Genomic DNA, 24107 nt, shown 5'->3' on the forward strand with positions numbered 1-24107 from the left:
CCTCCACGCTGTAGCCCACGCTGTAGCCCACGCTGTAGCCCACGCTGTAGTCCACGCTATCCTCACGCGTTTGGTTTGTTTTTGTTCTCGCCCGAGACGGCAACGACAGAGGAAAAAACGAGATCGAGGCAAGAACAACCTCTAGGCACCACTCTCCTTCTCCAGCAATGAGTGCCAGAGCCTGGGTGTGGCTCAACAACGACCAGTCGCAGTTCCTACGAGGCTATGTTGCAGAGCATTTAGAGAATGGCCGGTGCAAAGTGGCCATTGTGGGGAAAGACGGAGCAGTGGAGTCCACGGTCGAGGTCGACCAGGGCCTGATGGAAAGCTGCAACCCGCCGCGGTTCGACATGTGCAATGACATGGCCGAGTTGACCCACTTGAACGAGCCCTCGGTGGTGTACAATTTGTACCTTCGGTATACGAAGGACTCGATTTACACATACTCGGGGTTGTTCTTGGTCGCGGTGAACCCGTACAAGCCGTTGCCTATTTATGATGCCCGTGGCTACCGCGACAATGCTCCCCACATATTTGCCACTGCTGAAAAAGCCTACACCGAGCTCACGCGAGGGAACCAAAACCAAAGCATCCTAATCACGGGGGAGTCCGGCGCCGGCAAGACCGAAAACACCAAACGAGTGATCCACTACTTGTCCGCAAAGGGAGCCACCACCGGTATCGACAGCAAAATCCTACAAGCGAACCCCATCTTGGAGAGCTTTGGCAATGCCAAGACCATCAAAAACAACAACTCGTCCCGGTTTGGCAAGTTTATCAAGATCTACTTTGACGACCAGGGCGGGATCTCGGGAGCGCACATCGACTACTACCTTTTGGAAAAATCGCGGGTGGTGAGCCAGGGTTTGAAGGAGAGGAACTACCACGTGTTTTATCAGTTTCTTAGTGGATACGACAAGTTGGACAAGCTCGGGTTGAGCAAGGACGGGGAGTACCTGTACTTGGCACAGACAACCCATGATGGTGGCTTCAGCCTGCTTATGTCCGCGTTTGACGTTGTTGGGTTCACCAGTGAAGAGCAGGAGTTGATATTCTCGTGTTTGGCCGTGGTGTTGCACTTGGGCAACTTGCAGTTTACTTCCAAAACCTCCGAGCAGGCCAGTTTTACCAAAGACTCACCCGTGGGAACAATAGCAGCGCTCTTGGGGGTATCCCCGGCCTCCCTCTCCGATGCATTCCTCCGGCCAAAAGTTAGGGCCGGGAGGGAACTAGTCGTGAAATCGCAGCGCGCCGACGACGTCAAGTTCGCAATCGACGCCTTTGCCCGGTGGGTGTATGAAAAGCTCTTCCAGTTTATCGTGGGGAAGATCAACGACAGTTTGAATGGGTCCACGGGGAACTTCATAGGAGTGTTGGACATTGCCGGGTTTGAAATCTTCGAGTCCAACTCGTTCGAGCAGTTGTGTATTAACTACACTAACGAAAAGTTGCAGCAGTTTTTCAACCACCACTCGTTTATCTTGGAGCAGAAGGAGTACATGCGGGAGCAAATACAGTGGGATTATGTCGACTTTGGTAGGGACTTGCAACCTACCATAGACATGATCGAGTCTCGCTCGCCCATGGGGATTCTCAAGCTCCTCGACGAAGAGTGCATGATGCCCAAGTCATCGGATGCAATGTTTATGGGGAAATTGAGCCACCACTTTAACAAAAAACACCCCAAGTTTGCGGAAAACAAGTACAAGAGCGGGTTCATTGTCAAGCACTACGCGGGGGATGTCGAGTACAATGTCGACGGCTGGTTGCAGAAAAACACCGACCCGCTTAGTGAAAGCATACTCCAGTTGATGGGGGAGTCGAGCAACGAGTACATCCGGGGGATGTTCCATGACGAGAACCCCTTGAAAACCAGAAACAAGCTCATGAAGACAGCTTCGCTGAAGCATAGGGACCAGTTGGGGGAGCTAATGCGGCAGCTCGACTCTACCAAGCCGCACTTTGTCCGGTGCATACTCCCGAACTTGGACAAGATCCCTGGCAAGTTTGACCGGGGACTCGTGGTGGACCAGTTGAGGTGCAACGGGGTGCTCGAGGGGATCAGGATCACAAGGGCGGGGTACCCAAACAAACTCCCCTTTGCGGAGTTTGTCAGCAGGTATGCCATTCTCGGGGACGCCTCGGGGCAACCGGAACGGCGCCAATGTGAGTCCATACTAAAGTGTTTGGAGCCAGACTTGTACAAGATTGGACAGACCAGAATATTTTTCAAAAGCGCAGTCTTGGGCCGGTTGGAGGCGATGAGGGACGCTCGGCTAGGTCAGATTTTCACCCAATTGCAGCGGGTGATCCGTGGGAATGCCACAAGAAAGGTAGTTGCCAGGGAGAGCAAACAGTTCCACGCTGCTAGGGTCGTCTCCAAAACAATGCTACGGTTGGAGGGACTCCAGGGGAATCCATGGATGGCACTCTTTTTCCACGTCAAGCCATACTTGGCAGAGTCTGTGGAGAAGATGGAAACCAGTAGGCTTGACGCAGTGGTGGCCGACTTGCAACAGAGTCAAAGTGTGGTGAAAGAGCAGGAGCTGGCATTGGCGGTGCTACGGGCGGAGAACAAGCGCCATGTAAGTATAATTAGCAGATTGGAGAGTGAGATGCAGGAAAAGACCGGTTATGAAACTGCAGTGGAGAAGTTGACTGTGGAGTTGAAGGGGGCTACACAAGCGTTGGACAGGGTGAAGAAGGAGCATGAAGCAGCCACCGGCAGTCTCAAGCGTTTGGCGGAAACAGAGAAACAACAGAAGCAGAAGCTAGCAGAGGCGAGGGAAAAACTCACCTTGTCAAAATCCAAGCTAGAGAAAAAGTCGATGGAGAATGAGAGACTTCACTCTGCTTTGGGGGAAATGGAGGCACAACTAGCGAGATTGAAGCTGGACTATGCCAACCTCCAGGAGAAACATGTCACCACCAATGCATCACTAGCCTCCAAGATCTCCCAACTTGAAACCGAGCGCAGCACTGAGAAAGAAAATCAACCGCCGGACCCGCAGCTCATGCAAGAGTATGCCCATATTAAACTCAAAATGAACGAACAAAGCGCAAGCTTGCGGAAGGAAAAGTTTGAAAACTCGAAATTGAGAGAGGAGTTGCTCGCGGTCAAGCAGAGAGCTTTGCGCAGCTCCGAGTTGACGCCAAAACGGCGGCTGCTTGCACTTGGACAACCCCGAGGAGGCAACGTTGAGGCGCTACGTGAGGAGATTAGTAACCTCCAGATGAGGCTAGAGCAAGAGCAGAGCAATGCGCAAAGAGCGGAGAGCTATGCTATAGACTTGCAGAAGCAGTTGAACAAAACACAGACAGCCCCGATAGTGGTAGAGCCTCCACGGGAGACACCCACCGCGTTCCACGGGATCAGTCCCGACTTTATCCAGATCTACCACGACATCAACAAGTCGTTGAAAGCGCTGCGGGAGGAGTTGCACACCGCCAAGGCCGAGGTGTTGCGGTTGAAATCGCTCTTGCGGGAGTCCGAGGAGGAGCTCTACCGGGTGAAACAGGTGGGCTTTCAAGCGGCAATGGATAAGCATGAGGAGGAGCTAGCTAGAGTTAGAGAGAACAACGCTGTGTTGGAGTCACGGAATAAAGAGTTGACGCTGGAGCTCTCCGTTTATAAAACCAGGAGCGGGGAGTACTTCAGCAAGCTAGAGTTGGCCGAGTCGGCAGTGACATTGTCAAAGAGACATGAAACCGCGGCAAAGCGGGACTTGGATGAGGCCAAGAGCCAGCTCCGACTCGCGCGGGACGAAGCAAGGACGCTGCAGAGTATGTTGAGGGAGGCCAGGGGGGAAGCGGAGAAATTGGAAAAGGTGCAGTTGGAGTTGACCAGGAAGGTGAGTGCGGGAGAGAAGGTTATTGCTGACTTGCGCGGTCAGTTGGAATATCACATTGGCAACTACGAGAACCGAGCAGCGACGGAAAAGTTGAAAGACGAGATCCAGACACTTTGTCAGGAGTTGCACTATAAGGCGGAAACGGAGGCAACACTAAAAAAGGAGAACAAAAAGTTGCAGCTTGATCTAGACGAGGTGAGAGGCAGCAGAGACGAGCTACAGAACCAGCTAGAGGAGATGAGTCTTAAGGAGGAACAACTAGAACAAAGACTTGAGGAACAGACTGACACCATCAGGCTGCTTGAGAGTGCGAAGATCATGAATGAGAGGAGAATCGGCTCCCTCATGAAACAACTCGCGGGAATGAAAGAGATACTAGAGGAAAACGCACGGGAAAAGTCAAGATTAACTGAACAAAAACAAACACTAGAAAAAGAGTTGGCCAAAGTGTCTCACGAGTTGGAGCTCCTGCACACCGCGCTTGCCCAGTCCAAAACAGAGGCTGCCTTTTTGAAAACACACTTGGAAAACCAACGCAAAGAGGCGCAGCTGATGCAATCCGAGTTGGCACTCTCGAAACTATCCACCAGTTCTGATTACAAGGACCAGCAGAGGCTCAGGAATGATTTATTAGTGGCGGAGGGGGAGAACTACTCCTTAAAGAAAACAAACCAGGAGCTCAGTGTGCAAGTGCAGGATCTACAAGAGAAGCTTTTCAGCAACGAGCAGATCAAGTACCTAGAGTCACGGTCGAACGAGTTGTCCAGTGCACTAGATCTGGCACTACAGGAGAAACACGACGCGGAAACTACGGTCAAGTCACTAACCCGCCAAGTGGCTGCGTTGCAAGTGCGCATCGACAATGAGTCGCAATTGAGCAAGCGGTATAACGATGAAAACTTTGATTACCAAAACAAGATCAACCGCTACAAGAGCAGCATCGAGGTGCTACACAGTGAAAACACAGAAAAAGAGCTACAGTTGAGGTTGTTGCAAGAGAAACACAATCAATTGCAGGAGACACTATTGGTAATGGAAAAGGAGAAGCTCTCAAACTAGTTCCCCAACCCTTGCGTTTTCAAAGCCTCCAGAACATCACCAAACGACTCCCTTTCGCCCTGCATCACAACCGACGGCTTACCTACCAACACTCTCTCCGCAACTCTACTTAGATCCTTAACCGTTACATTTTGAATCCGGTCAACCATTTCCTCGATTGTAGTGATTTTCCCCTGGCACTGCACCTGTCTTCCCAAGTCCTCTAGTCTTGCCAATTTGCTCTCCACATTCATGAGCACCGCGCTGGCCAACTGGTTTTTAGCCCGCTGGACTTCCTTTTCGGTCAACCCGTTCTTTTCAGCAACCAACTCGGCCAACTCGTGGGATATAATCTGCGGCGCCAAGTGCCCGGCCTCTGGCACCAAGCTCACGGTGATTCCAAACAATCCCGAGTCAATATGCGAGTGGTTGAAACACATGCAGTTTTCAACAAAGGGGTACTTGTTGAGGACCCGAGTGTAGAGCCGGGAGAACATTCCCTTGCCCGGGCCACCCGCGGAGAAAGACGAGCCGCCACCGAGAAGTTTCTGGAGAGTGGCCAACGAGTACAAGTCGTCGCTGAGCAAGCCCGTAGTTTCAAACCCAATCTGCATGTGGTACAACTCAGGCTGGTTGGTGTACAACGGCTTGACGTGGGGTAAGCACAACTCGCCGCCGGTGTAAGTGACGGCCCCCTTGTCCATATTGTGGCCAGCTGAGTTCCAGTCGCCGAAATTGTCCTCCACCATTTTCAACGCTTGCTCGTGTGGCACTCCCACCATTGCAATGACTATGTGGCCGGGCTGGAAGAAGCGTAGGTGGTACTGCTGCACCTCCTTCTTTTGGATCAACGGCACCCTCTCCCGCGGGGCAAACAATGGGATCCCCAAGGTATTGTTCTTGTACGCTACAGCGTGGAGCTGCTCCGCTAAATTCAATTCTGGTTTGTATGGTAGTTCTTGGACTTCATAGTCCACAGCCTGGAGGGCCTCGGCAAACTCTTGGTCGGTGAACTGCGGGTACCGTACCGTCTGCGCGATGGTTTCCAACATCTTCCCCACGTCGTTGTTGAAGACACTCGCTTGCAAGATCATCGACTCTCTCTGCGCCGAGCTCATGTAGTTTCCCCCTAGCTGCATCAACGTGTTTGTCATTTCCGTGCCAGTGTACTTTTCAGTGCTCCTCCAGCAAAGTCTGTCGTGGACTTGTGAGAGTCCCGGTCTCAAAGGGTCCTCGTATCTTGATCCTGCATCGACGTACGCTCCCAAGGCGCTGAAATGGCCCGGGGTGGAGTCTGTCACTAGCCTCAATCCGTTGGCAAGAGTGGTGCTTTGAATCGGAGGTGCTGTAGAGTAGCACCGGGGGTGGACTCGTAACAGGTGGCGTACCTTGAACATCATCTGGTGTAAGAGGTAGATGAGATTTTTTTCAACACTGCGCGTTAAAACTATATACTACAGGCTACTGGCACTTTCCATCAACTTTACCGGGCCGTCACGCATACCGGGCGGTGACTCTAAGTTACAGATCCTCCAGCTCCAGCTCTTTGCGCTTCCCCCGCTGTAGCCTTAGCTGTAGTCGCTTTGACTCGACGTAGGCGTCACTCGATGCCCATGCAAAGAGCCGGTTCGCCCGTCCAATGGGAGCAGCGTAAACACTCAGCTGTGCCTGTTTCAACCCTGCAGTTTGACCTAGCCATTTCTCTAGAATCCGTCGCTGTGCTGCTTCCAAGTGGGAGCCGTGCCATCGTGTCGTTGGAATGGTGGGTGCTGCGGTGATAAATTGCGGGGTGGTGCCCTGTAGCGAAGAATAGAGCTTGTTCGACTTGCCTGACTGTTGTAGAATAGCCTCCGGGTATGGATTGGTCGTTCCATTGGAGTCAAATGTGACCCCCATCAGCTGGCTAGCGTCTTCCGTGGCTGCCATTGATAAAGGTAACGGTTTCTGGCGTTGGAAAAAAAAAAATATGCACTGTTGAGACCACACTATGGCGATGTTCCCACAGTTTCCCCAGTTCAAGGTGCTCGTCTTCTTGGTGGATGGGTTGACCAAGGACGCGATTGCCAATATACAGAAGCAGCTCGCTGATGCTAACCCCGAGTACGACTATTGCTTTTGCAGCACCACGTACATCGTCTCATTGGAGCAGCTCCACCACAGCATCCACAATAGCTTGCAAAGTTACACGCTGGACCAGATGCAAACGCGGACCTTAAATGCGGAGATTTTGCTCAACTTGTGCCCTGTTAATGTGATCTCAGAAGCACTAAAGCGGTTTGGAATACTGGAGGCGTGTTCCAGTGCGGTGATCATTAAAATACTAGGCAGGGAGGAGAACACCATCGAAGTTGAGCGGTTCACCCAGTCTTTGGGCACAGTGGTGCCCATAACAGACGACGCACTTTACCAAAGAGCGGACATTGCAAAGTTTAAGAAAGTCTACAAATTGAATGACGCTGAAGACCCCCTGGACCTCACACGATTGGCTATAGGAGCAAGTATTTTACGCGGGTGCTAGCCCCCCTGGACCTCACACGATTGGCTATAGGAGCAAGTATTTTACGCGGGTGCTAGGCTCTACTTGAATGCAAATCTATTCAAATCTACACGGCGGGGCTTGGGTTCCTGCCGTTTTTCAACAACATTGACTGATTTTGTCACCAAGACTGGTCTCGGGCCTCCTTTGATGGAAGGCTTCATTTTTTTTCTCACTGGTGACCCCGCAGTGTCTTCGGACTCCTCTACTTCACCAACCTCAACCTTTACTATCTCTTTTGACTCCGCGGGCAAACTTGAGATCCAAATTGGTCTCCCATCGGTGGTCTCTGGTTCCTGCGGGCGGAAGAACTTACTAATTCCCAGTGTCTTTACCTCAGTGGAGGCCAACTTGCGCAACTTCTTTGACGTCGGTGACACTTTCGTCGCACACTTTACTGACGCGGTTCCCACTCTCTTAAGCTTGACCATGCCAAGTACAGACCCGGGGTGCTCTCTAGAAAGCAACACCTCGTGGGTGTTTGGATCAACCAATCCATTGCAGACCTTTACCGCCAACTCTGAATCCCAAGTTTGCCCACAAACCAGCTCTAGAGTCGCTGCGTCTACATCCAAACTCAGCGGCACCTCATTCAATGCCACCACTTGCTGCGTCCTCGGGTCAAACACTTTTTGAAACTGGAACGCAAGGGTCGCCCTAGCAAACTCCCCCTCGATGTCCTCGGGAAGTGGCTTCCCCGCGGCAGGCAAGGCCACTACAACTTTTTGTAAGTCCCGGTACCGATGCACTAGCTGGACCGAGGACTTGATGCCGACGCCGGGGACGCCCCTGGTGTAATCACAGCCCGAGAGCATCGCCGCAAGTCGCACCTGGTCGCTACTGAGACTGCCAAGGAAAGGAACCGCCTTGACCTTGTTGAAGTTTGCCCTGTCAATCTCCACACAACTAGCATCATCTCGCAACTTTGTGATCAACTTGCGGCACCCAAACACAAGCAAGTCTGAGTCCTCGCTCAAGATCCCATCAACAATGCCGGTTTTCTCTAGGTACACCATCTGCGGGTCCGCCTCGTACGGCGCCACCACGTAGGAAATGTTCATCTTGTCTAGCTCCACCATGATCAGTTTCGCCATCTGGTGGCTCACGCAAGCGGCTTTCATGTACGCCTTTGCCGCGAGGGTGGCTTTTCCCGCCCTTGTATACTTCTCTGCAAGCCTGCGTGCCTCCTCGCGCTCCAGCTTTCTCTTTGCGTTGGTCTCTGCTTTCGCCGTCAACAGCGCGCCGTCAAAGACAAAGTACGGGTTGATCCCAAAGTGCCGGAGCATGGCAATCTTGTTCAAGATGCTGGTGATGTACCTCCTAGTCGGTTTCCCAAGGCAGAGCTCCTCGGCACAGGAGACTATCGCGCGGTGCAACCACCCATACGTGTCAATAGCTAGCGTCTTGCCACGGTACCGCTCAAGCGAGCACGGGTCCTGGATGCATTTGAGAAGCGGGAGTAGCCCTGAGACTCCCATCGTTGGTGGAAGAAGAGGTTGTCAACACGTCTTGTTTTACACCGAAGTGGTAGCACGTCTATTCTATCTATGATTGCAGGCGCCAATAGAGATTGAAAACTGCACGCCTGCACTCTCGTCTCCTCCCAGACGCTTGCTGAAATAATACCCCAAGTCAAAGTTGGCCCACTGGTTGAAATACTTTAACCCGGCACCGTACGAGAGCGCGGCGGTGCTGTCAGTAAGGGAAAACTTGGAATCCACATTGCCTAGTAATGCTGTACAGTATAGTCTCAATGGGGAAGTAGGTTCCACGTTATGTGGCGGAGCGTAGAAGAGCCGGGGCACTTTTGTAAGCATAGTGGCCTGCAATTTGTAAAACAGTAACCCTCCACTAGGCTCCACGCTGTTTTGCTTGAACCCGACAAACGAGCTGTGTCCGCCGAGATAAAACTTGTCCAAGGTGTGGACGGGGAACTTGCTGTTGAAGTTGTAAATGCCTCCAACCTCCCCTGTGAAACTAGTGGTGATGTTAAGGAACGACTTGTAGAGGCCTAGTCTAACCTTCAGTTTGGCAAACTCGCCGCTGTTACTGGGGTTTGCTTGCTCTTGTACGGAGCTCAACTCGGCATCGGCCTCCACCTCGATTCCATCAGTAGGGAACACTTTGCCCAAACATGAAACATTCTTGTAGCAGACTCTACCAGCAACGCTGGACTTCAAAAACTGCCCACCAAAGAACTTGAGATTGTCCAGCGCGCTGTCGTCTATATCATAAAGGTTCCTCTTGAACAACGACAACCCAGCAAAAACACTCCATGGCCCCGGGGCCTTATACTGGATCCCTATTTTACCACCCAATTCATTCTCTTGAAAGTCCAGCCACGCGTGGTTGTCCTTGGTGTTGTACCCACCGTCCAAAACAACCTTGAACCGCGGGTCTTTCAAACTGGAAGCAAACTTAAACTGGCTCAATAAATGGTCATGAGGCTTGTACGGGTTGTAGTCGACCCCCACGGAGACAACCTCGCCGTTGCCGTTGAAGTTGCTATCTACATGGTTCAATTGGAGGTTTAGAAAGTCCTCAGCGTCAAACTTGAGAAACCCCTGGCTGGTGTTGAGCGGAGTAGGGGAAACGTCAAAGGTGACTTTTGCCGGGATCGATTTCTCATGGTTGTACGACTTTACCGATGGAGCTGTCGAGTAGTAGTCTGGCTGGACCCGGACCTTCACCTCGTCAAACACTCCCGTGTCGAGCAAGTGGTGGTAGGAAGTGGTTGTCTCCGCGGTCAACCTGGCCAAAGTGTAGTCGCTTCCAGCCAATAGCGGGGTCAACAATTTCTTGTAAAACTCGTCGCTAAACGCTTGTCCTCCTTCGACTTGCACCGCTATCAAGTACACGGGCTGCGTAGAGGAAGCCAGTAACAACGACTGGATGCCGCCTGTTTCAACTTGACCCATTGAATGCATGTATTATGGTGTCCAGGGTTTTTACTTTTTTCCCCGTGGAAAATTTCATTCTAAGTCTCTCTATTTACATCTACAGTGGCCCCGTCGTAGGCCAAGTCCAACACTTTCCAGTCACACTTGATCCCCTCGCTTTGGAAGATACCCGTGACGTCACGTGCAATACTTTCAAACCCGTCAGTAGCGAGGCATAAAATGGTTGGACCAGCACCGCTGAGGCAGATGCCGCAGAGTCCCGGGTGTTTCGCGGGGACCACGTCTTTCAACACCGTGTCCAAGCCGGGGATCAACACCGTCCTGTACGGCTGGTGGATCTTATCCTTCATTGCCTCGTAGATCACCTTGTGGTTTGGCGGGTTCTGGGTCAACGCGGTGGTGAGTATGGCTATTCTTTGCAAGTTGTAGATAATGTCCTTGCGGGAGTAGGTCTGCGGCAACACTGCTCTGGACTTGTCTGTGCTGACCTCAAAGTTGGGCACAATGGCGACGCATTTGATTTTCGGATTCCACTTGTACTGCACGTACTCGCCGATGTCCCGTGGCGGCGGTGACAGCACTATGGAGGACCGGGGGGTGTCCTCTTTAGGCAAGACCCATTCCAATGGCACCTGCGTGGCCTCTGCGTCCCCCTCGTCGAGCTCATTCAAGTACGACCCAATAAACCCGCCGAGCATGGCGGCGGCAATGTTATCCGGGTGCCTCTCAATCATCAAACAGTAATCGAGCATCCTCCTTTTGTCCAAGTGCAAGTCCCCAATGACGTTCCCTAGGCAGGCTCCGCCGACAATGGCGCTAGCGCTCGAGCCCAAACCGCGCCCAAGGGGGATGGGGTTGTTCACGTGGATCTTGGTTCCGTGGGGGAACTGGCTGATCCCGTTGCATCTGAGCACATACAATGCAGTTTGTGTGATCAAGTTCTTGTCTGAACTCAACGGGACCTTCTCGGCGAGATCACCCTCATAGGAAAGAAGCGCGTTGTGGGGGTCCGCCGTGGTATCAACACTGGGATCAATCTCCACGCTAATACTCAAGTAGAGCTGCAACCCTACCCCCAACACGTCGAACCCGGGACCTATATTCGCCGACGACGCGGGCACTTTGATCTGAAACGAACGTGGCATAGCTCTTTGGTGGATGGTGTGGGTCTATTACAGATTTGAAATTTTTTCTTCAAGAGCGAGAGAAATACAAATCGATAAATCATATACAGGTGGGTCTCTTTCTCCAAACAATCTCCGCAGGCTCTTGAGGCAAGGTGACCATCGAGGTGTAGTCCACTTCAGGCACAGTTTTGCCCTTTAGTTCCCACTGCAAGTTGTACACAAACGTGGTCAAGAGAGTGCCTAGTTGCACATAGGCAAACTGCTCGCCAATGCACCTGTGTCTTCCTCCACCAAATGGCAAATACGACGAGCCCACGCCTTTGGAGACCTTGCCAAACCCGTAGTCAACCTCGTCTGAGTCCTTGCTGGCCAAGTTGGAGTCGTCCCAGCGATGCGGGTCAAACACTGCCGCGTTGTGGTAGTACTTTTCGTTGGTATGCGCGTACCCTGGCGAGACCAACACGTGGTGTCCCCTGGGAACTACAAAGGTGGTCCCTGGAACCACAAGCGGCGACATGACTTTGCGAAAGATGGAGTGTAGAGGCATGTGCATCCTCAACGTTTCCTTGATGGTGTTGTTGACCAAGGACATCCCTTGCAAGTCCTCGTAAGTCAAGTCGTCGAGGCGGCCGCCTTTTGGCTTCAACACGGACTGAATCTCGTCGTATAGTTGCTCCTGCAACTCCGGCTTCTCTCCCAAGTGCAACAAGAACCAGGCCGACGTGGAGGAGCTCGTGTGCTGGCCGCCCATGAGCACCCCAATCAACAAGTTGGCAATCTCCTGGTCGCTCATCTTGACGCCGTCCTTGTACGTGGAGTTGACCATCAACGAGCTGATCAAGTCGTCGTTGGCGTCGACTCCAGCTTCACGTCTCTTGGTGATCTCCTTCATGTACGTTTGGGATATTTTCTGCTGCGCCGCGTCTCGCTTCCAATAATGCGGCAATGGCAAGTTGGGAAAGACAAAGTTCACCGGGGTAAAGCCCTTGTCCAAGTCCGAATAAAGCTGAGCAAAGGACTCGTCGAAGCGGTTGCGCATCGCTGCGCCCATGAGCGATCTCGACGCAGTGAATATGGTAATCTCCGGCTGTGTCTGCATGACATTGGCCACGCCTGAACTCTGCTTTGACAAATTAAACATTGGCGACTTGACAAAGTAGCTCAACACCTCCTCCCTGATGAGCGGGACATACCTCCTAAACGAGTCCGTGGTTAAGGCAAACTTTGCAAACTTTTTCTGCTCCATCAACCGTGCGTTAGGGCAGTCGTATATGACGCCCTTGCCAAACACGGGGGTCGTCAAATGCTGGTACGCTTCCTCCGCGGAAACATCAGACAACTTGGCATTGAGGATAAACTCGTGGCCCTTGGGGCCTAAATAGACGGTCATGACCCGCCCCAACAACATAAAAGCAAACACATCGCCATGTTTCTTGCGGCAGTTTTCAAAAAACTCATACGGCTGTTGTCCATACCCGACCGCCAGGCCAAACCAGGGGATCCAGTAAAACACAAGCGGCACACGGTCTTTCCTCAACGAGTAGAGCAACTGCCATACGATATTGTACACAAACGGAGCAGCAATGAGGATGGAAAGCTGCTGGAAAGTGGACAAGGTGAGGAAGAAATTGTACCCTTGGAGTAGTCCGTCAACGATAGCCATTGCTGATGATAGAGCGATGGAGGGAACCAACTCTCAGGAACTTGTCCAATTATAAGTACTGCAATGTCTCACCCTCCAAAATGGTGTGTTTTTGCATCTCGTCGTTTACGAAAAACTTTTGGCATACGACGGGGAAAAATAAAACTGCAGCGCGCGTGCAATTATCCTAGAGCTCGTACACCCTAATATCTATATAAATATCCTCACTGCATCTCAAACCCCATCTCCTTGGCCCTGACCACCAACTCGTCGTGGTCCTGCTGCATTCTGCTGTTCTTCTCTTCCAAGAACTTGATATACTCTATAGACTTGGCCAAGATTGTGCCCTTGTTCAACTTTCGTGCGGGCTCCAACCCTTCCAAGTCAATGTCTTCAAAAGACATGTTGTTGTACTGGTCGCCAAAGGGGACCATCTCGTCCCCCTCGGAGCTGTCGTACTCGTCCACGTCGTCGCCGATCAACTGCATCCGCTGCTGCTTCAACCGCATTTTCTCCTGGTGCTTCCGGAGCACCAAGATTTTCAACGTGGGCACCGACTCCTGCAACGCGTTGAACTTGTCGTTGATCTTGTTTCTGTACCTTTGTTCAATCACGTTGTGCGCGGATTTAACCCGCGGTCTGCCCGAATGGGGCTGCAGTAATGGGGTCGACACGGACGACTCGGTCACCACTGCGGGTCTCTGCTTTGTTGGTTCCTTTTTGCTAGGCTTGAAGGGGCTGCCGGTTTCCTGTTTTATATTGGGCGTCTGCAGTCTATTTGGTGTAGCCGGCGAGGAGAAGCCGTTCTTTATAGAGTCCAGGCCTTTGCCTCCGATGACCGGGTAGATGCTTTGAAACAGCGACGCGGTGAATGAGCTGAGTGAGGAGGAAGTGGACGACTGCTGCAACTGGTTGCCCTGCTGGTCCACCGCCCCGTCCTCCGTTTTCAGCGGGCACGTCTCAACATTGGCCTCGACAGATAACGGAGACCTCACTGTGGCTGCCGCGGCGGAGTACGACAAGTGCGACGCAATCTCTTCATTGCCGAGCTGGGGAAACTCAAACCCGGGTGGCTTATTCGCGTCATCGTGGTCATGAGACTGACCTCTAGCATCGTCCGCTGCCGACTCCAGCAACCCTAGCTCTGGCGGATTATACCCCAAGTCCATTCCCGTGTCGTTGCAAATCTCGTCTGTCCCGGCAATATACCCGGTGTTGCTCGGCAAGTTGCGGTCGATGTAGGAGGACTCCCCGCTGCACATTGGCAGCGGCATATTCATCAGCTTTGCTCTATTGGTGACACACTGCTGAAACGAGGGAGCGAGGGAAAAGTCCAAATCAACAGGGAACCCGGGTGTTTCACTAGTTTGGTTTCTCATACCTCCACTGCCGACCTCAAGCACCGGCTGCCCTAGCAAGCAGAGACTAGTCGGGTCCATTCTCATGTGATACGGAGCATCCTTTGCTTCATAGGTGACATCCTGCTGCTGCACCTGCTCCTTAACCGGCACATGTCCAGCCTCCTCCTCCGCAAACAGTTTCTGCATCTCGTTGGCGTTCCCCATGGGCGAAAAGAACGAACTGTAGTCATTAAGCTTGTAAGACATTGGGCGGAAAGCAATGTCGTTAGCTCCTCCCGATGGCAGCTCCAGTCAGTGGAAGTGCTTGCGATATATAAAAAAAAATCCTCAACCAGTGTATTTGTTTCTTTTAATGGATCTAACCTGTAGTTGGCTCTGTGGAATCCTGCGTGGAACACTCTCAACAAGAAAAGCACCCTACCGACTGGATTTCCTTTTTATCCACCAACGACGGAACCTAGATGCTTGATTTTGCATTCATCAAGACAGCTCTTGCACTTGGCCTGTAAAATATATCTAAATGCAATCCAATGTACGATCCAAACCACCTCTGGCGCAGTCACCCCACGCCACGCCGTTGCTCTTCCACCTGAACCAAACTCTGGTGTATCTCTTCTTCAGCTATGACCACCATGGCTTCTGCACGGACCAATCCAGCGATAAGAAGTCGCGATTGTTTTTAGACCAACAACAGCCATTATCCGCATCTTTCGTAGATTTCCATGTTGCGGTTTTGGACCGTGAGATATAATACTGGACTATTTTTGCAGCACTTGCTAATCATACGACTTTAAAGACAGGTTTTGGAAAAATAAACTCCTCTGGGCGTGGTCTAGACTGTTAGCAGTCCACCATTGATTTTCCTCCTTTCTGTTATTTTTTTTTCTCTCACATCATCGCTAAGGTTTGTTCCTCAAGACATGTCCCAGCTCCATGATCTATGCAAGTTTCCCACACGCCCCATAACTGTGGAGTATGTCTCCCAGTTGAGGTCGTACTTGAGCAGCGGGGTCCCCGCTACTTATACAGTGGAGGAGGCGTACAACTATGAGAATCGGGTGGAGACTGAACCAGCAACCGCCACGACTCCGTTGCATTTGATCTGCACTCATGTGCCAACAGACTTGGACGAGGGTGAAACCGCGGTAGTTGATGAAATGTGTGATGTCTTGTTTGAGTACGGCGCCGGCTGGAGCTTCACCGATGTCAATAATGAGACCCCGGGGTGCGTGTTGATCCGGCGCGGGCTTAAAGACTGGGCGTTGTATGAGAAGCTTGTGGACGCTGGCGTGAGGGCAGAGTTGTTGTTGAGAAAAGTGAGCGAGTATGACGTGGAGTTTGTTGAAGAAGGGGAAGTGGTTGCCTCTGAAGAGGCTGCTGCTCCCTCCCACAACCAGCAAGCATTTCTCGAGTCGAAACTTGAGTATGTGGACGATGCGCTAGTCACGAAAGAGAGAAAAGACGGCGTCATGATGAGCTGGGAGTCGGATATCATGCAACTAGCCGCAGACTCAATCACCGTTAATGGTAGTGACGACTTGTGTATTCTCAACATTGGCTTTGGAATGGGGATCATAGACACGATGCTTCAGCAGAAGAACCCCCGCAAGCACTACATTTGTGAAGCCCACCCAGATGTGCTAGCCAAGATGAAACAAGATGGCTGGTTTGAGAAAGCAAATGTGGTGGTCTTGAGTGGCCGCTGGCAGGATGAACTCGACAAGTTGCTTTCTCAGGGCACTGTTTTCTTCGATGGCATCTACTATGACACTTTTTCCGAGCACTACCTGGACATGCTCGAGTTGTTTGACTATGTTGTTGGTTTGTTGAAACCAGACGGTGTTTTCTCCTTCTTCAACGGGCTTGGTGCTGACAGACAGGTCGTTTACGAAGTCTACAAAAAGTTGGTTCAAATAGACCTCGAAAATTATGGCTTGAGGTGCCGATTCAAGGAAATGCGCGTGCCACCAGAATTGTTCAAAAAAGGTGGCGCAAGTATCTGGGATGACATAAAGAGAAGCTACTGGTCTTGCCCTATTTACTACCACCCAGAAGCCACATTCATGGACTTTAGCTAATGCTTAGTTTCTCCCCTTCCACAAAACACCCTAGCCCGCAGAATGCCTCGTCTAGTGCTCTCTCAAAAACATTAGCCAACCTCCAGCCGCCCCCTAGATACTCCTTTTTCTTTGCCAACTCGAATAGATACGGGTCGTGGTAGCTATCCTTGGGGTCAACAGTTTGGCTCAATAGACGGTACCTCAAAGTCAAATCTCTGTCTCCGTCGAACGGCGTAAACGGTATAACTGCCACCGCCAGGCGGCTCTCGGGTACACTACTGCTAAACTGCTGGTCCAACTGGCTGTTTATCTGCTGCAACTGTTTCTTCCTCTGCAGCGTGCGCTTGTTCAACTGCCGCTGCTGCTGCTGAAGCAACTCTTCGCTGCTCATTGAGCTGTTGGTCATCTTCTCCAAAAGCTCCTGCTGCTGGAGGATCTTAAACTCCACATCCTCCTGCTCCATCCGTTTCTGAATCTTGAGCTTCTCCTGCTTCAACCGTTCCATGGCATCCTGGTACTTGGCCAAGTCGGCTGTCTTTTGCGACTCGCGCATGTTCTTCTCGAGAATCTCTAGCTTGTGCTCGCTCTCGTACTCTCTGACCTCCTGCTCCGTCGCCTCAAGGTCAACCCCGTTGCTCAATTTGAACACTATTTCCTCCACCTGTTCCAAGTACTGATTGTACTCTTTCAAGCTGGCAAAGTCCTCCTCGGTTTTGTTGTAGATGGCACCGACTCTTCGCCGCACGTCGATCTCCTTCTCAATAACCAAGTCCTCAAAGATCTGCTGCTTGAATCTGTTCTTTCGCAAGATTTTTCCGCATTTCGGATACGGGCATGGGGCCGGGCCTAGTGAAAAGATCCTATCGACGCATGACTCGCAGATCTTGTGATAGCACTCGGGGTTGACAAGAAACCTCATACTGGGGGAGAGGTACTTGTCTGTTTTGCAGATCGGACACATGTCCCTCAACTGGTCGGGATGGGGCACGATGTTCATGGTGTAGTTCTAGTCTATTCAGTCTGCTGTGGATTGGTAATCCGATGATAAAGTAGTAGTCTATTTTTCCAAACCGAGATGAAAAAAAAAATTGACCTTTCTCCTCACCACAGTACTAAACCAAGCAATGAGTACAGTGTTTGGGGAAGACCGTGAGCACGACTTTGATGAGGCGGCAGAGGCACCCGGGTTTGAGTTGAGCCAAAACCCACATGCGTGTGCCTACTGTGGAGTCAACACCCCCAACTCGGTGATCAAGTGCAACACGTGCAACAAGTGGTTCTGCAACGACAAGACCAACTCTTCTAGTTCCCACATTGTCACCCACTTGGTAATGTCCCGCCACAACCAAGTCAGCTTGCACGAAGAGTCGGATCTAGGCGACACCACGTTGGAGTGCTACAACTGCGGCAACAAGAACGTGTTTATGTTGGGGTTTGTCTCTGCCAAACAGGAGTCTGTCGTGGTGATCCTCTGCCGTTTGCCCTGTGCACGGTCAAAGGACATCAACTGGGACACGAGCCACTGGCAGTCGCTCATTGAAGACCGGCAGTTTTTGTCGTGGTTGGCGCCGCCCCCGAGCGAGGAGGCGTTGATTGATTCCAGGCAGGTGACCCCGCAGCAGATTTCCAAGTTGGAGGCCCAGTGGCGGTTGAACCGGGATGCGACTATTAATGACGTTGAGAACAACGACGTTGCCGAAGAGCTGGTGTTGCCGATATTGATGCGGTACAACGACGGGTTCCAGTACCAGAGATCGTTTGGCCCGTTGGTGAAATTGGAAGCCGACTACGATAAAAACTTGAAGGAGTCGCAAGCGCTAGAGCATATCCAGGTCAAGTGGGCCTTGGGGTTGAACAACAGACACTTGGCCTCGTTCACGTTGATGACGTTTGAGACCTCCAATTTGAAAGTGGCTGTGGGAGATGAGATTATATTGCGCTATAACGGCAGCCAGAGGGAGCCCTGGGAAGGGCATGGCTTTATATTGAGATTGCCCAATTCTTACCAGGAGGAGTTCACATTGGAGTTGAACGCGTCCAAAGTGGCGCCACCAACAAACTTGACCAACGACTTTACTGCCGAGTTTGTGTGGAAAGGCACCTCGTACGACCGGATGCAGCAAGCAATGAAGGACTTTGCCACGGACGAAGAGTCTGTTTCGTCATACCTCTACCACAAGTTGTTGGGCCACGATGTGGCTCCCGTGGAGTTTGACATTGAGGCCCCGGAGAAATTCTCGCACCCAAAGTTGACCGAGTTGAACATCTCCCAGACCAACGCCGTGAGGTCTGTGTTGCAAAGACCGCTCTCTTTGATACAAGGACCACCGGGGACAGGCAAAACTGTCACCTCCGCCACGATAGTCTACCATTTGTCCCGCTTGAACAAGGAGAAGATCTTGGTTTGCGCGCCTTCAAACGTAGCCGTTGACCACTTGGCCGAGAAGTTGGACTCGTTGGGGTTGCGGGTGGTGCGGTTGACGGCCAAGTCACGCGAGGACGTCGAGAGCTCCGTGAGCCACTTGGCGTTGCACCACATTGTCAACAAATCGGCAAAGGGAGAGTTGAAGAAGTTGATCAAATTGAAAAACGAGGTTGGCGAGTTGTCGGTGGAGGATGCCAAAAACTTTATCAAAAATTTGCGTGCGTCCGAGTTGAAGATATTGAGCAAGGCCGAGGTTGTGTGTTGTACGTGTGTGGGTGCTGCCGACAAGAGACTAGCCCAGTTCAAGTTCAGAACAGTGTTGATAGATGAGAGCACCCAGGCCTCCGAGCCGGAGGTGTTGATCCCCATAGTCAAAGGAGCCAAGCAAGTGATTCTCGTGGGCGACCACCAGCAGTTGGGGCCTGTCATCTTGGACCGAAAAGCCGCCGATGCCGGGCTAAAGCAGTCCTTATTTGAGCGATTGGTCTTTCTCGGACACGTTCCGATTCGGTTGGAAGTGCAGTACAGAATGCACCCGTGCTTGTCCGAGTTCCCCAGCAACATGTTCTACGAAGGCTCACTCCAAAACGGAGTCACTAGCCAGGACCGGTTGGTGGAGGAGGCGATGTTCCCCTGGCCCGTGTTGGACACCCCGATGATGTTCTGGGCCAATTACGGCCGTGAGGAGTTGAGCGGCAGCGGCAACTCGTACTTGAACCGAGTCGAGGCGATGAACGTGGAGCGGATCATCACGCGGTTGTTCAAGGACGGGATCAGGCCGGAGCAGATTGGGGTGATCACTCCCTACGAGGGCCAAAGGGCGTACTTGGTGCAGTTCATGTCCATCAACTCGACAATCTTGGACAAGCGGCATGAGTATCTTGAAGTGGAGATTACTAGTGTCGACGCGTTCCAAGGGCGGGAGAAGGACTTTATCATCTTGAGCTGTGTTCGCGCCAACGACTCGCAAAGCATTGGGTTCTTGAGCGATCCGCGGAGGTTGAACGTGGCGCTCACCAGGGCCAAGTACGGGTTGTTGGTGTTGGGGAACCCACGCGCATTGTCGCGCAACAAGCTATGGAACCACTTGTTGATCCATTTCCGCGAAAAGGGGTGCTTGGTCGATGGACCGTTGGACAACTTGCAGCTTTCCATGGTGCAGCTAAACAATTACGCTGCGCGAGGCACCACCAAAGGGCCAAAGAGGAACCCGCTTGGCGCTTCATCGACGGCATTCTCGACCGCCACTTTTGACGGCGGCAGCATGGCCAATGAAGCGTCTGACGTACAACGCCAGCAGAAGGTTAGGGACGAGTTGTGGCCCGCGTTGGCCAACCAGTCAAACTACTACAACGGCGACAACTCCATCAGCGCCAATTTCTACAGCAAGTTGCACAAGATTGATAAAAAGTACGAAGGTGCGAGATACAGCGGGGAGAATATCGAGGACGACATCCGGAGCATCACCAGCTCGTTTGCCGCGGGATTGAACTTTTAAATGACCCATGTAGGTGTATAAACTCTGGTGTCACATGGTAGCACCCAAAGTCAAAACAACGCAAACGAGTGACGACAAAAATCAAGACACATCCTGAACCAACGACTCTACACCTCTTTTTCACGACACTAGGCTTGACAAGTTTTTCCCACGTTAAAGACATGTCTCCATCAGGTCATAAAAAATACGACTCGCAGCACCGCGGGGCCAAAGTTGACTCGAGCGAGTCCAGCAACCATGAGCACTCTTCCATCGACTACCAGGGTTTAGCCGCAGAGTCCGCTGCGGCCACAGCCTCCGCCGCGGTTGCAGCCGCCGGCAAGAGACAGCACCCGATGGGCTCGGAGGTTGACCCCGTGACCATGTCGCAGGCCCTTGCCCATATCAACAACATGAAGAACCCGCACCGGATGAAATTGTCTGGCGAAGACGTCAAGTTGATTCTCTATCTCATAGTTGAGACCAAGCCGTTCAAGTACGTTGGCAACAGGTCGCTCAGCCAGACCAAAAAGTGGGAGATTATCCAGAACAAGTACTACGACATCAAGTTCAGAGAGCAGAACAACACCAACTTCATTGTCCCCACCGTGCGCACGTTGCAGCGCCAGTTGGTGGCCGCGATCAGGAAGGCCGAGGCGCTTCGAAGCAAAGAGGCTGCCAATGGGATCGACTTGCTGCCCCACGTGATCCCCGAGACCTTGTCCGAGATCGACAGCGACGAGTACTACAACTTCCACCATGTCACGCCAGAGAGCCCCCAAGAGGCGATGGAGCGTGCGTTGCTCGACCTTCACGAGTTGAGCGACAAGATCAAGCAGTTGAAGCTAGAGAGCAGTAACATTGTCAGGAGCAGCTTCCAACCGAGGGGCAAGTCCTCCCCCGCGGCGACGAGGCTCCTTGAGGACAGCGGCAGCGTTTCGGAGCTAGTTGAAACATACAGTACTTCAGCCGCGTCGCATTTGGAAGAGATACTGTCGCTAGTCATGGACCAGGTTGACAGCTTAAAGAGCGACGTTGAGGCCGGAGGCGATGCCGCTCTCGGCAAAGCCATTGGCTTATTGGAGTCCGTATTCTCCCACGCCAACGACGTTCGACTGGCCATGAGAAAGGACAACGAGCTGGTGAAAAAACAAATCACGAGGATCCTCAATGACCATGCCGAGGCCATTGAACGAATGAAGGAGGAGTTTTCCATAAAACAGCTTGCCTTGACAAAGGAACTAGTCTCTGTTTTAAAACGGGACTTGGAATCCATGGGGAACGCCCAACTGAGTCTTGAAAAGCTCAATGCTATCAGCGAGATGCTCTGATGGTGTAAGTATTGTTATTTAGTGCAATTGATATTGTAACCGCACACACCATAGAAAAAAATACCCCCCTACCCCCCTAGAATAAATCTGTTGCAAAACTTACAACACTTACAACCACAATCTCCCAAGAGCAATGTTGTTGGTTTTGTTGGCACTATTCATTGTGTGTGTCACCGGCTACGAGGCGCAGCCTTTTCATTACAAACCCCCCGTGGAGGCTGCTCTTACCGACGAGGAAATCTGCAAAAGGGCGGTTGCCGAGTTGCACAACGTCGAGGCTGCCACTGACTTAGACGAATGCACCACCTGCAAGACCCGGTTGCAAATAGCCAAGTTCATTGGCTTGACGAGACCGGATTTGGTGCCGCAAATATTCCTCACATGGTGCGTTGAGGCCGGGTATGATGAAGTGCAGTGCCACATGAACTACGGCTACTCGGGCGAGGACTACTCCAGCACCGGGAACGACTTTGCCAAAGTTGCCAGTTTGATGAACCCGTCAGGGTTGGATGGCGACTACTTCTGCTACTACCATGACAAAAAGTGCCACGTCTTGCCCGAGACCCCCAACATCGACATGTCCAACATGTGGCCGCTGAAGCCTAAAAACTATCAGCCACCAGACGGGTGCGGCGAGGTATTCCATGTTTTGCACATCAGCGATGTCAACTTGCAGCTCGACTATACTGTCTTTGCCGAAGCCAACTGCAGCCAAAGCTTGTGCTGCTCGAGCCACTGCAGAAACACCAAAGCCGCCGCGCCGCACGTGAATGAAAACTTGGACACCGGCTATTACGACAGCACCTACCGCAAGAACCATTTCGAAAAGGGCAAGTATTTGGACATTACCAAGGTGAAGAAGCGGACGTGGACTCCAGCGCGGCAGTTTGGCGAGTACACATGCGACACCCCGGCGTTGCTCCTCAACAACACCATGCTGTGCATAAGAGACTTGCACCAGAACCACCTCTCCTTTGAGTTTGCGCTATTCACCGGCGGCACGGTGGACCACTCGGACCGCTGCTACATGAGCAAGGACAAGAACATCAAGTCGCAGGAGACTAGCTACCGGATCATCAAAAAGTACCTCGACAAGATCGATGTCATCCCCACGTTTGGCACGCGGGACATTTTCCCCATGAACCAGCTTCCGCAAAAGCACCTCAGCGAAAACTCCAACTCGTACCAGTGGCAGTTTGACTTTCTCGCGGACTTGTGGCTGGAGTTGGACTGGGTCGACCACGACACCGCGAAGCAGATCCGGTACTCGCAAACGGGGTTCTCGCTCATCACCCTCAAGGGACTCAAGGTTATATCTTTGAACTCAAACGTGTGGAACACAAAGAACTTGTACTGTTTTTGGAACATGTTGGACGTGGACTCCCACGGCATGTGGAAGTTTCTCATTGAGGAGTTGATTGACTCGGAGAGAAACCACCAGCGGGTGTGGATAATCGCACACCTACCACCGAGTCAGCAAGCGCTTCCCATTTCCACCAAGATCTTCACCTCCATCATTGAGCGGTTCTCGCCAAAAGTCATAGCGGCGATCTTCTTTGGCCACGTTCAAGCAGACACGTTTATGGTCCAGTACGGGTGCGACGGAAGCGACGCCAAGGAGTTGAAAAACGCGGTGAACCACGCCTTGGTGGGACCGCTGGTGAGCCCATACTCTGGCTATAACCCCGCGTGGAAGTACTATGCCGTGGACGAAAAGAGCTTTAGCATTGTCAACTCATTCACCTACTACACGCCCTTGGACAAGTCGTTCTACAATGACGGCGCCGAGCCCAACTGGGAGTTTGCCTACTCCGCCAGGGACTTGTACGACCCCGAGTTGAAGTGGCCGCTGGACTGGACCCTCAACACCGAGTGGTGGCACCACGTGGCGGAGGATATTGGTAATTCTCCCGAGACCGAGTTGTTGTATCAACGGTTGGAGACGCGGTGGTTTTCAGAGGCGGTGTTGGACAACACCAGTTATTGCAAAGTGACCAGTTTCTCCGTCGAGGCAAGGAAGCAGTGCATGATTACCGATGATCAGGATGATTACATCAAACCCACGTGTCAAACCGACTATGTTCCGTTGATCCATGTCAAGAACCAAGAGGTGGAGTATGTGGAGGCCGACATGGAGGAAGACTTTGAAGCGCAAAAGCAGGCTGTAGGATATGCTCGGAACTGGGAGGAGAAAAATAACAACACAGAGAGTACAACCCCGCAGCCCCAGCGCAAGAAACAGCAAGGAAAGTCGATCCATCTTGCACACAACTGGAACCACGTCAACTATGTAGGAGATATTCCGCCATTATAGATGGAGAGCGAAGTCTTTATTAGCTAGTATAGCTTTGTTTAGTAT

General features: G+C 52.0%; 14 protein-coding genes across 14 annotated transcripts; 6 read left to right on the top strand and 8 right to left on the bottom strand. All coding sequences in view use genetic code 12, as the record gives it.

Annotated features, from left to right (window-relative positions):
* Nucleotides 1-167: 167 nt before the first annotated feature.
* LODBEIA_P38610 (uncharacterized protein) lies at nt 168-4910 on the top strand (the record flags this gene model as incomplete). Its single annotated transcript, XM_066974018.1, has 1 exon — nt 168-4910. The coding sequence occupies one exon, from the start codon at nt 168-170 to the stop codon at nt 4908-4910; it is 4743 nt and encodes a 1580-aa protein (XP_066830799.1).
* A 109-nt stretch (nt 4911-5019) lies between these two features.
* LODBEIA_P38620 (uncharacterized protein) lies at nt 5020-6289 on the bottom strand (the record flags this gene model as incomplete). The annotated part of the gene is made up of 2 exons (XM_066974019.1): nt 5020-5026; nt 5091-6289. 2 exons carry the CDS (start codon nt 6287-6289, stop codon nt 5020-5022), a joined length of 1206 nt encoding a protein of 401 aa, XP_066830800.1.
* Nucleotides 6290-6410: 121 nt separating this feature from the next.
* Nucleotides 6411-6815, bottom strand: LODBEIA_P38630 (uncharacterized protein; the record flags this gene model as incomplete). Its single annotated transcript, XM_066974020.1, has 1 exon — nt 6411-6815. The coding sequence occupies one exon, from the start codon at nt 6813-6815 to the stop codon at nt 6411-6413; it is 405 nt and encodes a 134-aa protein (XP_066830801.1).
* A 61-nt stretch (nt 6816-6876) lies between these two features.
* LODBEIA_P38640 (uncharacterized protein) lies at nt 6877-7407 on the top strand (the record flags this gene model as incomplete). Its single annotated transcript, XM_066974021.1, has 1 exon — nt 6877-7407. One exon carries the CDS (start codon nt 6877-6879, stop codon nt 7405-7407), a length of 531 nt encoding a protein of 176 aa, XP_066830802.1.
* Nucleotides 7408-7466: 59 nt separating this feature from the next.
* LODBEIA_P38650 (uncharacterized protein) lies at nt 7467-8903 on the bottom strand (the record flags this gene model as incomplete). The annotated part of the gene is made up of 1 exon (XM_066974022.1): nt 7467-8903. One exon carries the CDS (start codon nt 8901-8903, stop codon nt 7467-7469), a length of 1437 nt encoding a protein of 478 aa, XP_066830803.1.
* Nucleotides 8904-8966: 63 nt separating this feature from the next.
* LODBEIA_P38660 (uncharacterized protein) lies at nt 8967-10352 on the bottom strand (the record flags this gene model as incomplete). Its single annotated transcript, XM_066974023.1, has 1 exon — nt 8967-10352. The coding sequence occupies one exon, from the start codon at nt 10350-10352 to the stop codon at nt 8967-8969; it is 1386 nt and encodes a 461-aa protein (XP_066830804.1).
* Nucleotides 10353-10402: 50 nt separating this feature from the next.
* Nucleotides 10403-11470, bottom strand: LODBEIA_P38670 (uncharacterized protein; the record flags this gene model as incomplete). Its single annotated transcript, XM_066974024.1, has 1 exon — nt 10403-11470. One exon carries the CDS (start codon nt 11468-11470, stop codon nt 10403-10405), a length of 1068 nt encoding a protein of 355 aa, XP_066830805.1.
* A 79-nt stretch (nt 11471-11549) lies between these two features.
* LODBEIA_P38680 (uncharacterized protein) lies at nt 11550-13115 on the bottom strand (the record flags this gene model as incomplete). Its single annotated transcript, XM_066974025.1, has 1 exon — nt 11550-13115. The coding sequence occupies one exon, from the start codon at nt 13113-13115 to the stop codon at nt 11550-11552; it is 1566 nt and encodes a 521-aa protein (XP_066830806.1).
* Nucleotides 13116-13318: 203 nt separating this feature from the next.
* LODBEIA_P38690 (uncharacterized protein) lies at nt 13319-14701 on the bottom strand (the record flags this gene model as incomplete). Its single annotated transcript, XM_066974026.1, has 1 exon — nt 13319-14701. One exon carries the CDS (start codon nt 14699-14701, stop codon nt 13319-13321), a length of 1383 nt encoding a protein of 460 aa, XP_066830807.1.
* A 674-nt stretch (nt 14702-15375) lies between these two features.
* On the top strand, nt 15376-16533 carry LODBEIA_P38700 (uncharacterized protein; the record flags this gene model as incomplete). Its single annotated transcript, XM_066974028.1, has 1 exon — nt 15376-16533. The coding sequence occupies one exon, from the start codon at nt 15376-15378 to the stop codon at nt 16531-16533; it is 1158 nt and encodes a 385-aa protein (XP_066830808.1).
* On the bottom strand, nt 16526-17512 carry LODBEIA_P38710 (uncharacterized protein; the record flags this gene model as incomplete). Its single annotated transcript, XM_066974029.1, has 1 exon — nt 16526-17512. The coding sequence occupies one exon, from the start codon at nt 17510-17512 to the stop codon at nt 16526-16528; it is 987 nt and encodes a 328-aa protein (XP_066830809.1).
* A 127-nt stretch (nt 17513-17639) lies between these two features.
* LODBEIA_P38720 (uncharacterized protein) lies at nt 17640-20438 on the top strand (the record flags this gene model as incomplete). The annotated part of the gene is made up of 1 exon (XM_066974030.1): nt 17640-20438. The coding sequence occupies one exon, from the start codon at nt 17640-17642 to the stop codon at nt 20436-20438; it is 2799 nt and encodes a 932-aa protein (XP_066830810.1).
* Nucleotides 20439-20599: 161 nt separating this feature from the next.
* LODBEIA_P38730 (uncharacterized protein) lies at nt 20600-21748 on the top strand (the record flags this gene model as incomplete). The annotated part of the gene is made up of 1 exon (XM_066974031.1): nt 20600-21748. One exon carries the CDS (start codon nt 20600-20602, stop codon nt 21746-21748), a length of 1149 nt encoding a protein of 382 aa, XP_066830811.1.
* A 133-nt stretch (nt 21749-21881) lies between these two features.
* Nucleotides 21882-24062, top strand: LODBEIA_P38740 (uncharacterized protein; the record flags this gene model as incomplete). Its single annotated transcript, XM_066974032.1, has 1 exon — nt 21882-24062. One exon carries the CDS (start codon nt 21882-21884, stop codon nt 24060-24062), a length of 2181 nt encoding a protein of 726 aa, XP_066830812.1.
* Nucleotides 24063-24107: the final 45 nt, after the last annotated feature.

The sequence above is a fragment of the Lodderomyces beijingensis genome, assembly GCF_963989305.1.
Source record: "Lodderomyces beijingensis strain CBS 14171 genome assembly, chromosome: 4".
In the NCBI taxonomy this organism is placed as follows: domain Eukaryota; kingdom Fungi; phylum Ascomycota; class Pichiomycetes; order Serinales; family Debaryomycetaceae; genus Lodderomyces; species Lodderomyces beijingensis.